Raw genomic sequence first — 14,462 nt, forward strand, 5'->3', positions numbered from 1 at the left:
ATCATGAAAGAAGGAAGCTTGACAACGTTTTTCATTCACCTGTCTTTCCCATTCACCACATCCAATCCAGGACTGCATGCATGTATGGACACTTACCTTATCCACTACCTAATGATGATGAGTGAAGCCTAGCCTTAGGGCAAAAGGGGATGCAAAGTACCAGAACCAATGGTTGAATTGCAAAAAGTGTGGGAAGGAAAGCTTATTTATCCACCAATGAAAAACAAGAAGATGGGTACTCAAATGGGTTTTACTCTGCTATGTATATGGGAAGAACCAGAGCTACAAATCAAGCCTTCTAAATGTCAGTCTACTCCTTCCCTGCTGTGCTCCCAGAGTTTGGGGGATCATCCAAAGAAATAATAACTGTAAAGGACTTTGCAATCTGAAAGAGCTTTGTCTCAGTTATTTAAATAGACTACTTCTAAAGAGCAAAGTGACATTTGTCCATGAGCTGTGAAGTGACATTTTTCCCCATAACTATTCCAGAACATGAAAACTTCATGTTACAATGCAACCACTCCCTTCCTCCTATTAAACTATAATCTCTATATCCATCTATCACATGGCTGCCAAGTTAATTTTCCTAATAAGAGGAGATATGATCATGTCAAAGCTTTAAGTAGCTCCCTACTGACTAAAAAAATACAAACTCTTAAATCTCAGCACTTATGATTTACTACAATTTTGTTCCAACTTATTTTTCCAGTTTTATTTGAAAATATTTACTTTTATCTACTCTCTACATTTCAGCTTCTCTACATAACTGTTACCCCCCCCAATCTCACCCAGTGTTCTCTAACTTTGCAAATGAACTCCCATGAAATTTCTTATTCCCTACTATTGAAATCTCTCTCTTCCTTCAATGCCTACCTTCTATACCATACCCATAGTGTTCTCTAATCTGATTGCTATATCTGATAATCAATACTGTTTTAACAAAACTTTATGCTAAATATAATATACTAATAAAAAAACTGAGAAAACATTTGTAAAGGAAATAACTATGAGATTCTAATCATACTGCCCTTTAAATAATGAAATAGACTCTATTTTTAAAAATCTCACAGTATATGATACTACCTCATTGGAAGAAACAGTAGACTGAATGAATAAATGAAGAATCTCTTGAACATTTATTATACACAAACAATTGGTTAAATGATGGGGATACAAATGGAAGAGGACAATGCCTGTTTTCAAGGAGTCCACATTCTAATAGGAGAGATCATATATCAAGATTCTAATTACAAATAAGATGCAAAGTTTCCCTAATATTTAGGGAGCAGCAACAAAGCAGATGACAATGCCTCTTCCTTAATGTCATTGATAAAATGATGAAAGTGACAAAATCATTTCAATTTCTAATGCTGAATCATTTGACAGGGCCAAGGGATTCAATGGCAAGAATGCTTTTTTCTGGATGTTCAGGTGGCTGCAGGAACATTTGCTGGCTCTCTCTCTACATGGGTCACTTCCTATTGAGGAGACTACAGGCTATAAGCTGGAAATGTGCTATTACCAAGGTTCTTGGGTTCAGAATCCTAGACTATTGTCATTAGAATCTAAAGAGGATAGTGATCTGACTTGCCTGTTACATGTTACCTCCAAGTTCTCATTCAGGGTGTCTTGTTGTTTTAGCGAGCGAGGGCTGTGGTTCTAGCTGGTTGGCAAGTGATTAGTAATCATTAGGATGAAATAATCAAATGAGAGATTTTTTTCAGGATAGGGGCAACAGAGGCATGTTTATAGGCAGTAGGGAAGGAGCCAGATAGGGAAAGACTGAAAATAGTGCAAGAGTGAGAAAGACAGATATGGCAATCTGGTGGAGGAAATGAGATGAAATAAAATCACTTGAACAAGTAGAGTAAAGGGTTATTAACCTTGGTAAGGAGTAAGGACACTTCATCATATGAGACAAGGGTAAAGGAGCAGAGGGTGGCAGAAAGCATCTAAGTGAAGAAAAATAAGGAAGGGGAAAGAAAAGGGAGCTTATAATTGGCCTCCATTTTTTCTTCAAGATAAGAGGCAAAATACTCAACTGAAGAAAGCCACAAGATGCTTGAGTTAGAATGAAAAGGTTAAGAAAGATGCTCTGGAGAGTAGGGAAATTAGTTGATAAGGCAGGCTGGATAGAGCAGAAGTGAAAACCCCCTTAAGGTTATTTTAACATAAATTTGTAATGGGCCCAGTCAGATGAGTTGTACTATTTTCTTCACCTTATTTCAGCAACACATGTGCAGGAGAGAAGGCGACAAATGGTGGAGTGATCCAAAGCCAAGGCATAATCAGCAACAAGGATAAGTTATCAATGGGGAAGATATGACCAGATATAAGAATGTTCATTATTAAGTAGAAGGTACCACTCCTCTATCTTCAAAGAATAGGGACAGCAGGAAAATGAGCTAGATTGTACACATATGACACTAAGAGATTTACAAAAGAAAGTTCTTTCCACCCCTAACTTATTGGTGATAGGGGAATAAGGGATTCAAGAGAAGAGGACAATGTAAAGCTGAAATAGTTTACCAAAGAGTCAAGATGAGGACAAAAGAAGAGAGTGGCTCATGCCTGGGAGAGAACTGAAGGGTCAAGGGACTGGAAGTCAGAGTGAAGAGGAAAAATAATGTTATATAAAGGAAGGCAGAAAGAAAGATAAAAAAATCAACAGATTATGGCACATGGGAGATTCCAGAATTCTTGAACATAGAAGTGGTACAGCTGTGAGTGTTGGCAAGAATAAGGGTATGACCATCTTTGTGTGTGGCTGAAGTTGGGTGGAGAAGTAGCTCCTGGAGGTTAAGTAGGTTGAGGAATTGAGTGTTAGTCATCTTAGGGTAAATTAATATGCATCATGAAGTCTTCTAATCTGAGGAAAGGTTTTGAGGAAGACAAAAAAATTTGTAAAGTAGGAATTTAACTTAATGAGAAGGAATGGAAATAGTGGAGGAAGGGGAATTGGGGGTGAGACAGTAGTTGAGGTTGTAGAAAACAGCTACCAGGATTTTGATTAGGTGGTACATATGAATAGCAAGAAATCTCAAAGGAAAACAGAAGAAGGAAAAGGAAAGGAAAAATCTGGAAGTAGCAATGTGGAATAAGGAGAATTCCAACTTTCCTGTCTCAACCAGTGAGTGAAGGAGAATGATTGAAGGAGCAATCAAAACTGGAAAGAATAACCAAGGAAACTATGTCTTCAGGGTTTCAGTATGTCTATGTCAGCAGATTTCAGTAAGAATCAATTAAAAATGGGAGAGAAGGGAAGAATCAGTGGGAGAGGAAAAGATTTAAGATTAAGGGAAGCTATTGCCTATAGAAAATACAAAGCAGGGGACACAGTAGAAGGGGAAAGAAGTGCAGTTAGGATGAAATTTTACAGATGAAAATGAGAAATCAGATGGTAGGGAGTGTGTAATGGGATTTAGAAGATGACATTCAGAAATTCCGAATCAGTGGGAAGTGAAAGCTATAATCAGGTGTGAGAATGTTCATCATTAAGTGGAGAATATTAGCGTCAAAGAACTGTATTTTTGTCAGGGCAGTAAGATGGGGTATGGTACAAATTGACTTTAATGTGATAATATAAAAAAAGAAATTAAGGAATGGAAAAAGGATTGTATTTGGAGAAGAAAAAAGGGGAGGTAAAATGGGGTAAATTAAATCACATGAAGAGCACAAAAGATCTATTACTGTAGAGAGAGATGAGTATTATTTGAAACAATCTCACTGGATTTGGCTCAAAGAGAGAATAATATAAATGTTTACTAAATTGAACTGAAATTTAATGGCTCAATAATTCTTAGATTATACCTCCTTGAACTTTTTCCAGGCAGGTTTTTTTTTTTTGCTTTTCTGGTATATTTATTAGATTTTCTACTTTTTCCCCATTTTTCAATTTTGTTTTTAATAATTATTTATGCTTATTAAGTGGTATTCTATATGGCCCAAACCTAACTTTCAGGGTATTAAGGTTTTAGGTGAGGTTAAAATATCACTTTTCCTTGTTATTCTTTCTTCCCTGAGTATTGCATTTTGCACATCTTGTTTTATTCCTTCTAGGTACTTCTATAATACCTGTGAAAGGGACATTATTTTCTCTAAAACTTGTGTGATAACTATTTTCCTCGGGCTTTATGCCAGAAATCTTTCAAACCAATATATTCTTAGATATTAACCTTGGTTTGCTCAGCAGCTCAGGATCTAAGCTGAAGAAGCAGGGAGATTGGTGAAGGAGAGAAGAGAATGCACTTGTAGCTATACTTGGCAACTAAATAATGTAGGCATGATCCTAAATATGACAGCTAAAACTAGGTCTCCTTTTCATCAAGGGACTCTGGAGTCATTTCAGTACTGTATTCTGCCAGGGTTTTTGGTTGTTGTTTTTTTTTTGTTTTGTTTTGGTTTTTTTTTTGGGGGGGTAATCTTTTGCCAGAAGGATATAGAACCTCTCCTCTACCTTTGTAAAGGGATCCTTTATAGGACCCTTTTTTTCTGATGCTGGTGCTTTAGCTATTCCCATGATGAGTTCCCCCAATGACTTTTAAAACATTTCAGATTAGCCTTTCTCTAGCCTCCAAGCTCAGGCTTTCTTGAACACTGGGTTCCTGTTACTAGGAGCTTTGGGGACACCCAAGTTCTTTGTCTTTGTCTAAGGTCATGCATACTCTACTAATTTTGGTATTGCTGGTATAAAAGATACCCCACCCCACCTCCAACTCTGCTTTTCACTTACCTCACCTTACCTATCTCTGGATTTCTATAAGATTAAGGGGTTCTTCTATGGATACCAAGGCCAGGTAATAGAAGTCTCTACGTGATTCATCATATCTTTTTAGAATGGTACTGTTCTAAGAACCATAAGATGTGGGCAGAGATTCTAGGATCCACCACAAACAAGCACATCACTTATCTCCCCACCCACACATAGCTTCCTATGACTCTTCCTATGCCTCACCCTTAAAAAAAAATCTCTTGGTGGCTTTTTTTTAATATGACAAATATTTTCGGAATTTTACTTATACACAAAAGAGCTTTTCCTTATCACAAAAAAATTAAAAAACAAAAAATTTAAATTTGATAACCTAGGTAACATTCTGCATCTGTACTGAGAAGGATAAAGTATGTTTATCAAATGCCCAATGTAACCAAAATTTGTAATTTTTTAATGTGAATTCACTTATTTTTAGTTCACTGATTCTTTATTTGAAAGTATTTAGAATTATTATTCTGGTCCACACTAAGCAGTAAATGTCCAGTAGCCTCTCTTCTACGAAAATCTCTATGTCTAACAACCCCCATATTCTTGTCCCTTCACCTACTAATCAATGCTTTAATCTTTCCATAAGTGTGAAAGAAATAATTATTAATTACTAATGTCAAGAATTCTTATTCATAAATCCCTAAGTTAGTCTCCGAAGGATAAGGCTGACAATGAGATTGACCAGACCCTCCTAAACATGCTTCTCAATTTTGAGTGGGGCTCCACCCAACCAAGAGAGTTTATTTCTGGTTTAGATATAAAGAGAATCTAACCTTAGTGAATTCCAGTCTTAAAAAATATTAATCCACCTAGAAAACCCCATTGTTCAATTTAAGTGGTCTGGGTGTAGATGGTCTGGGTGTCCAGATAGCTGTAGGCAGATGAATCTCATTCACCCCATCATTAACTGTTCACCAATCAAGGTCAATCCCCACCTGTCAAAAGCACCCACTTTTCCAAAAGTATTTGTCTTTGGGTACCACAAGAAACTAGTGACCATCATTTTATTGATGCTAGCCTAATTAATAAACTGATTATTACCCAGAAACTCTGTCTTTTGGCTTTTCTTTTGTCAGAAGTGACTGCTTATTCATTTAAATTAATCCCTAGTTGGAATATGTAAGAAATTTTGGAGTATTATTCCTTTAAATCCTAATACCTCATCTACTATATATTTATGTCACAGGTAAAGACCAAGAAAGTGGGTCTATGTTTACAACCTAACTCCCTCCTTCTTCATCCTGAGTCTTCCAGCTAAGATAGGTTATAAAAATAATAATTAGACAGAGTAAGAATCTGCTCTGAGGTACCTCTGGAAATCTAAAGATGATGTCCAAGAAACACTGAGTGCTAAATTCATCAATCTATAGATTGATCCAAATATTCTGGATCTATAGATCCAAATGTTCTGGAAATTCCCAGTTAACATGCTGGCTTGCTAGGGAATAGGAACTAAAAAAAGTAATATATTAGTCCTATAATCAACCTTGTTCAAAGTGAAGCAGAAATTTCCTCTAAAAGTATAAGTGAAGCAAGAACCCCTCAATCTGTCACAGAGAAGGGAAGAAGGCCATGATGGAGCTGTCAAAGATGTGAATTACTTAATACTACACCTAATTATCATAAAAAAAGTACTAATACATACTAATAAGTGTGCATCAAATTAACTTTCTTCTAAGTTTTATATCATTTCACCAATAAACTATATTCATATAGCTGGAACACTTCTTAAAACATTATTTAAAATACTTAATTTCCCCTATTTTATTAAGATTATGATTTAATTCTCAACAAGTGAGCTACATTTTATAAATATAACTCTACACACACAAAAAAAACTATTTCTTAGTCCAAACAAAACTTATTGAAAAGTACATAAGAATTTTAAAAAGCAGTTTAACTTTTTAAAGCTAAATTGTAAACAATCTTGATGATAATCTTACCTGGATTCTGGCTATAAAAAGGTCCTCCATTCACCTGGTTCTGAAGGCTTGTCTGTGAGGTTATGGATGGAGGACGTCTGTAGGGCAAAGAGCCTCCTATAGTTGGGGGAGTATGCCGAGAAGCAGGTCTGTTCATGCTGTAGAACTGAACAGGGTGACCTGGTTTAGGGATAAGCAATAATCTGTCATTCAATATTAAATACTAAAAGCTTGATTAAATAAACAATTTGAATAACAAAACTACTTTTAAAAAGATGGCAATCTTTGTCAAGAAAACTCCAATTAGAGTCATAAAAAGTCAGACATGACTAATCAACTAAACAAAAAACTTTCATTTTCAAGTAGAAAAGCACCAAGAAAAAAAGTAGAAAAGTAAAAGAGTAGCTAAATTTCATACATCTATTCCCAAATGGTTTACAAAGTTGTGTGTTACATTGGGTTTTTAATGTTCTTCTCCTATATACATCACTTCAAATTTATAATTTTCAAGTGAGTATCCAAAACTGTAAAGGAACAAATTGGAAATCTATGAAATCTGGCTTAAAATCCAAGAGGAACAGGAAATGTATATTGAAGGTAAGAGTGATATAAAGGAGGGGAGGGGAAGGGAACCACATTCTGTTAAGAAAAAACAAGATTTTTTTTAAAAGAGAGAAAATGAAATCACCAAATGAAAATAAAAACTTGTACTATTTAAGCAAACAAGTTAATCATTAGAATTAAATATCAGAACATTTTTTAAAAGACCTAAGAACTTCCTATAAAAAGCAACTGGGACCTAGAAGTTCATCTTGTAAAAGAAACTAAAGCTACAGAATGACGACCTATTTTCAAAATCCTGCCTCCATCATTTATTATGTGATCTTGAAGAACTCATGATGTTTCCTTGGCTGAAATTTCTTCAACTGTAAAATAAGTTGGATCACATGAACTTTGAGGTCCCTTCCCATTATAGAGCAATGAGCTACACAGACTGCATAGACCTCTTATAAGGCCTCTTAGCATAACCTTCTCCTTTTAAAGATAAGCATTCTATGCCCAAAGAGTAAACTGACTAGTGTCCAAAGCCATACAAACTGTCACAGACAATTCAGGATTTCAAATGAAGAACTTCAGACTGCAGCACCAATACTTCATATCATTTCAAGTAGTCTCCCAAATGCTGCTTTGAAGTTCCTTCCAGTTTTCAAAGACTACAATCTATTGATGCTACAAACAAAAAAAAACTCACAGATTTCTCCCTCCTTTCCCCCTCCTTTTCTGCTGCCCCCCCCCTCCACAATTTATAAGCTGCATTAAAAAGAATTTTTTTGGGTCTGTTTTCTTTTACAATATAACTAATATGTTAATACTTTGCAGGACTACACTTGTCTATCAAATTGCTTGCCTTCTCAATGACAGGGATAACATGGGAAGGGGAGAATGTGGAACTCAATTTAAAAAAATTGTTAAAAATTGGGGGAAAATAAAATATTAAAACATTTTAAAAAATACTAAACCAAATCAAACAAGAGGAAAGATCTAAAACAGAACAGAACATTTTATAAACTTTTTCAAGCAATTCTATTCATAACTTTCTATAAGGAAAAACAAACATATTGCTCTATACCATGTTTCTCCTCTCACAAATAAAATTAGCCTTTTTTATACTGTTAACAAGAGTTTTTAAGTTTCAATCATTAACTTAACTAGGATTCCAGAATTTCATAGTTGAAAAGGCCCTCCAGAGGCCAGTTTTTCCAAAAAGCATCAGAACATGAAGACTTTTTACCATATATGTGGCAAATGATTATATAGTCCAGAAGTTCCAAGATATGGTCCAGGGATCCCTTATTATTCCTGAGACTTTTTTAAGGAGTAGAGACAGTCTAAATTAATTTCAAAATAATATTAAGATATTATTAGCCTATTAAAATACTCTTCCTTTTCTTAACTACATATCTGAGTGAGACCAGATTACCTTCATATACTTCAAAACAAGATAATGCAACAGATTGGATTCAAAACTAAATATAAATGTTTAGCCATCTTCTATAAAAAAGACTAAAAAGATATGCAAAACACTGCCATTCTTATCATTTTTAATTTTGTTTTGAAAACATAGTACTGTTTATAAAAATATATCATTTATGTTAACATTAATGGGTTTATTATTTTAAATGTATTAATAAATACATATTTTTTAAACTTATTAATGTTAATCTCACATAATAAATAGTCATAGATACAACTAATATAAACAAAAACTCTTTGGAATTCTCAATAATTTTTAAGAGTGAAAAGAGGTTCTAAGACCCCAAAATTTTAAAAACTACTAATTCAGCAGTTCTGGTTAATACTAATAATTACAGAAATGCAAATTAAACTGACTCTTGAATTATTAAACTTTTTTCACACTCATCAGATTGGATAAAATGACAAATACTGGAGGGAAAGTGAAAAAAATAGGAAATTAACATATTGTTAGTATAACTGTGAACTAGTTTAATCATTCTGGGAAACAATGTCCAAAGAGCTATTGATCTGGCAATACTGATACTAGGTCTATCTTTAAAAGGTCAAATAAAAAGGAAAGTTTTATATATGGAAAGATTTGATGGACTGATGGAAAGTGAAATGAACAGAACAAGAGACAAATGTACACAGCAACAGCAATACTGTAAAAATAATTTATTGTGAAAGACTTAGCAACTCTGATCAATTCAAGGATCCACAATAATGTCATGAGGATTCATGAAGAAAAATACTATCTATGTCCACCAGAGGAATAGTGAATGAGAACAAACTGAGAGACTCTGAGTATAAATTGAAACATTAATTTTTCCTCTTTATTTTTATTGATTTGGGGGGGGGGGCACAATATAGATAATCTGGGAATATGCTTTTCATCGCTTCATAATGTATAATGGTTATTATATTTCTTATCTTCTAAATGTATAGAATACTTTGGAACTAAAAATTAGTTTAAAAAATTACCTTAAAAAACCTCTATAATGAAGAAATAATAGTTTTTACTTATACAGACAAAAAAGCCCTCAACAACTCTATCACTTAGCATTACTGCAAGCATACAATCTTAAACTCCCAAAAATCAGTTTTTTGACTGGAACAAAAATCATCATTCAAGTCATGATAGAACTAAGACACTGCTATATCCACAATGAAAAGTCTGATGTGTGAGCTTATTAATTATTTAAAAGATTCATTTAGTTTTCTGAACTGCTCAATATCCTTCATAACTACAGGAATCATATTTTTGTAGTCTACATTCCAAGAAATCAAAACTAATGAAAAAGGGTAAGCTCAAAGTAAAAAAGAATAATAGACAATTACAAATATTTATAACATGTTTCTGAATTTAGAAAAGGTCTAAAGTCTCAAAAGTTAAAATCTGGTTCAATGATACAAACTTTACTATATGAGATAAGAAAATCTAATGAATTTTTAAAAACAAAAGGTTCAAGCTATACTTGCTTCAGGTTTTTTTAATGTCACTACTTATTAATGTACTAATTTGGCATTATTGTTTAATAAAGTGCTACCTTCAATGTAAAAATTAATTTTTCCTTCACAATCTCTAGCCAGTTTCAAAACCCAAAAGAGTTATGCCTTCATACCAATAACAGCCTGAAAGCAGGTTTCATCTGCCCACAAAAGAGCAGACACTCACCTGTAGGTGGAGTGGAAGAAACAACAGAGGGAGTTGGAGAAGTGAAGCCATCAGCAAGAGGCTGAGCTCCCGCAGCAGCACCATCTGGGGCAGTGGAAGAGGGGACAGCAGCAGGAGCCAGAGGGGCAGGGGCAGGGGCAGAAGTGGCAGGAAGGGGAGGAGTGCCAGCGGAGCCAGCAGGGGCTAGGCAGAAAGAGGAGGAAGAAGAAGCATTAATAACGCTGTTCATAGTAGCCAGGATTAGAAAAAAAGCCTTTTGAGTGTGTTAGTGCTTGGCATTCAGGCCTTACTGCTAACCAAATAAATGCAAGAGTTGGAAAAAATGCAGCTCATGTTAAAGGATTATTACTTGTGCAGCAAATAAATTAACATGCTTAGGACATTGCTACAGACATAAATCTATAAAGAAAATAACTTAATGCCCTTTTTACTTGAAGAACAACAAGAATGATAGAGCAGGGAGAGAGAGGAAAAGAGAAGAGGAAGCAGAGACAGAGACAGAATGATAGGATTAGGATAGATTTTTTTTTTTGTTGTTAGTTATAGGAACTGAAAACAAACTATTTTTCTGAATTCAAGATTCCAAAATTCCATACAGGACAGTGTAGAACTAAAGTTAATAATGCAAAGTTTTAAAAAAAAAAAAAAACATGAAATAATTTTTCCTATCTCTACATCATAAGATTACATTTGAGCATGTTAATGCAATAAAGTAGAATAAAGAGTTTCAGTTATGTCATCCCAATGTCGGTAAACTCCAGTGACTCTCTACTGACTCAGGATTAAATACAAAATGTTCTGTTTGACATTCAAAGTCCTTCACAACCTAGCTCTCTCCTACCTTGCTACACTTTCTCACACCTTCCTCATAAACATGTATTCTCTAATATGATGAAAGTAGCCTCTTGGATATTCCATGAACAAGACCCTCCATCTCTCAATTCAGAGGATTCTCTGTGGCTGTTTTCCGTGTGTGGAATGCTATCTTCTCCACTGCCTACTGAATTCCCTGGCTTCAAGTCCCAGGTAAAATTCCACTTTGCAAAGGAAGCTTTCCCCAACTTCTCCTCATTTCAGTGATTTTCCTGTGTTAATTACTTCCTGTTTCCCCTGTATATAAGCTTGATGTATAATTCTTAAGGGAAGATTGTCTTTTGACTCTTTTTATGTCTACAGTGCTCAGCACTGAAGCAGTAAGCAATTTAAGAAATATTTAATATTTGACATTTGTATTCATACTACTTTTGCTCCACGCAATGTGTACACATACACAGTAAATATGTAATATTCACAAAATGAATACAAGATAGTTTGATAAAGAAGTACACTAGATGCTAAAGGAGATGAGGATTGAGGGAAGAAAGGAAGGAAGAAGGGAGGAAAGGAAAATAGGAAAGGGAAAAAGGAGAGTGGGAAGTGGAGAAAAAAAATAATTCTATTTATATTTTGGGGGTACAGAGAAGATGGGATACCTCTCCTAAAATGTTCAGTTTCATAGGTCAAAGAAATTAACAGTCAAAGGTATCTTCCTATTTATGTTGTGATGATCCAACTCTAAATAGGCTATGCACTTGGAATTTTGTTTTTATTTTGTTTTATTCCCAGTAAAATATATTCATACTGATCCCCCTAGACTCAGTCGCCAGTGTTCCCTATGTCACTCTTTTCCAAGATAACACAAATTACAGATGCTTTCTGTAACTATGGAATGGAACAAAGATAGCTAATTATCTTTTTATAGAGATGACCCTTAGGTCTCATTAGCAGAAGAAAAAAGTGCCTTTCTAATCAATATTATCAAATGCCCCAAATCACAGAAACAAAGGAAAAATAAAAAGAGGATATATCAATATCATTTGTTAAATTTTTGTGAGTATCTATTCAGGCCTGGTAAATAGTCCTATATAAGAAGAGAGTAATTAAGGTTCAAGGAAGAAATACAAATGAATTCTGGATTTACCTGGAAAGACACTGGGAGGAGATGGAGTGGGGACAGCTATAGGAACCCCCACACTACCACTTCCACTGTTCTCACGACTGCTGCTCCGGCTACTTGGATGGCTCCCTCCACTACTACCACTGCTGCTGAAGAAATCAGACCCACCAGAATATTAACATTGTTGTAAAAACAGTCAATCAGAATTTCCCAGAACACAGTATGTTAAGTTCATGAAATGCATGTAGAAACTTAAAAAAAAAAAAAAAAAAAAAAAAAAAAGAAACCTCCACTTCAATCTTTCTAACAACATCAGTAATATAGTTTTATAAATACAGGAAAAGGGAAAAAAAATCTAATTTTGAGACAAACTCATTGTTTCTAAGATTTGTTTTAAAAGTTCATGTCAAAACAAAAATCTGACAATGTTTAAGTTGTCAACAGAATTTAATTTTCAAAATATACACATCTAACATTAAGTTTGTTATGCTAAATGTCATTATTTTCCCCCACAAAAAACCCCCACCTCCATTTACAATGAAAACATATTTCTACAACATATCTGATAAACTTTAATATACAATCATTCCTTGATGTATTAGCCCTTGCTTAAGTTTTTATCAAGTATAGTTTTTCATCTGTAAAGTTCCACCAAAAAACAACTTGAAAAATTTTCAGCATTTAACTTTTTGGTTCATAATCTTTTCTCAAGTTACCTGAGCTGAACTACTCTATGCACATTTAAACCTTACAGAAGTTGAAAGTTCATTATCTGTTCTTATATGACTTCCTGATTCCTCAAAAGTTGCATCAGAACATCAGAAGAGGAAGGTGAGAGTGGATGTGGTTTAGTGGGGGAGTAAAGTAAGGAAAAGGGACTTGGTGCTTTGGAATGAGAAAGATTTAACTGAAGTTATTTGAACAGATTATGGAACTATGGCCATCCCATTTTGTGCTGAGGTAGAGGAAAATACCTGTAAGTTCGATTTCTTTGATTCACAGAAGCTGTCCTCACAGGGCTCTGCTGCGAGGGAGCCATATTACGTGTTGGGCTAGGTACGTAATCATTTGGTACCACTGGAGGACGCACTGGCTCCAGTGTGCGATAGGGGGAGTGACGCCTACAAAAAGAAGAGCGTATGTATTGTGTAATTAGGCAAATTTAGGCATTACAAAGTCAACGATAGAATTGCCAGTAGTGAAGTACAAATTGTAATTAGAAAGGAAAATGTGTGTTTTTACATCATCCAATCACCTCTTCTTAGGCATCCCTTGCCTCCCACCTAAGTGATTCAAATGGGTATGAGTTTATGCTTTATAAAAATTAAATATTGTTTCTGTCTCCTACTCCATTTTCCTCAGATAATGAAGTGTTCTTCACATAGACTACAGTGTATTCACTTTACCTTGGAACACACACACAAAAATTTGCCTTTTCATATTTCCATGTCTTCTAGTGCCTATTTAATTTGAAAATTCAAAAGAGCTCTCCAAATAAAAAATCAAGTTCTTATAAACGCCCCAAAGAACACTTATCTTCATGCCCTCCCCTCACACTATAAGTGTTCAAAGTCATTGTATAAGTAATACTATGCTCTAGAATCCAAGGATTCCCATGCTGGTGCTCAAGAAACCAATTTTCATGTTGCCCAGTTCCTTTTTAAAGAAAAAGAATATATGCAAATGATATTTAATTGTATCCATGAAAATAACATCCAAATTTTAATACTTAATATTTCTTTTGCTCTTCTATTTTTTACAAATTTGCCTTTAATACCTTTCATCTTTGTCCACTGATTATTAATTTCCCCCTTCTATTATTTCAGAGCAGGGAAATTCTAAAACATTATCTTTTGTTTCTTAATCCTCTTCCTTATTTCCTCTGAGCTATAGATGAGACTAGATTCTGTTAACAAACCTTTTTTTGTTTCCCCCCCAAAAGTTTTCCCAGGTTTGAGGAAATAAGAATAGGAGATGAAATAAACAAACAAAAAAAAAAAAAAGTAGTTAATTATTTCTCCTCTCTTTAAATGTCCTGAATTACAAAATGACACGAAGAGATACAGGTATTATACTAACAAATAAAAAATTAAAATCTTAGGATGTGAATCCTTTAAAAAAAAAAAAAGTCTACTCCCTTGAGGTATATTCTTC

At 34.4% G+C, this 14,462-nt stretch overlaps 1 protein-coding gene across 29 annotated transcripts in view; it reads right to left on the reverse strand.

The window, feature by feature from the left end:
* The window catches only part of ABI2 (abl interactor 2), a 112,135-nt gene that overhangs the window by 34,860 nt on the left and 62,813 nt on the right, over positions 1-14,462 (reverse strand). For 5 of the 29 annotated variants that reach the window (XM_074298975.1, XM_074298971.1, XM_074298972.1 and 2 more), the window contains 4 exons: positions 13,283-13,429; positions 12,333-12,457; positions 10,373-10,555; positions 6,703-6,861 (listed from right to left, as the gene is read on the reverse strand). In XM_074298975.1, coding sequence (XP_074155076.1) covers positions 6,703-6,861; positions 10,373-10,555; positions 12,333-12,457; positions 13,283-13,429 — 614 coding nt within the window. The remainder of the gene's footprint in view (positions 1-6,702; positions 6,862-10,372; positions 10,556-12,332; positions 12,458-13,282; positions 13,430-14,462) is intronic. The other 24 variants (XM_074298987.1, XM_074298978.1, XM_074298985.1 and 21 more) reach the window with 7 other exon arrangements.

The sequence above is a fragment of the Sminthopsis crassicaudata genome, chromosome 3 (assembly GCF_048593235.1).
Source record: "Sminthopsis crassicaudata isolate SCR6 chromosome 3, ASM4859323v1, whole genome shotgun sequence".
Taxonomy (NCBI): Eukaryota; Metazoa; Chordata; class Mammalia; order Dasyuromorphia; family Dasyuridae; genus Sminthopsis; species Sminthopsis crassicaudata.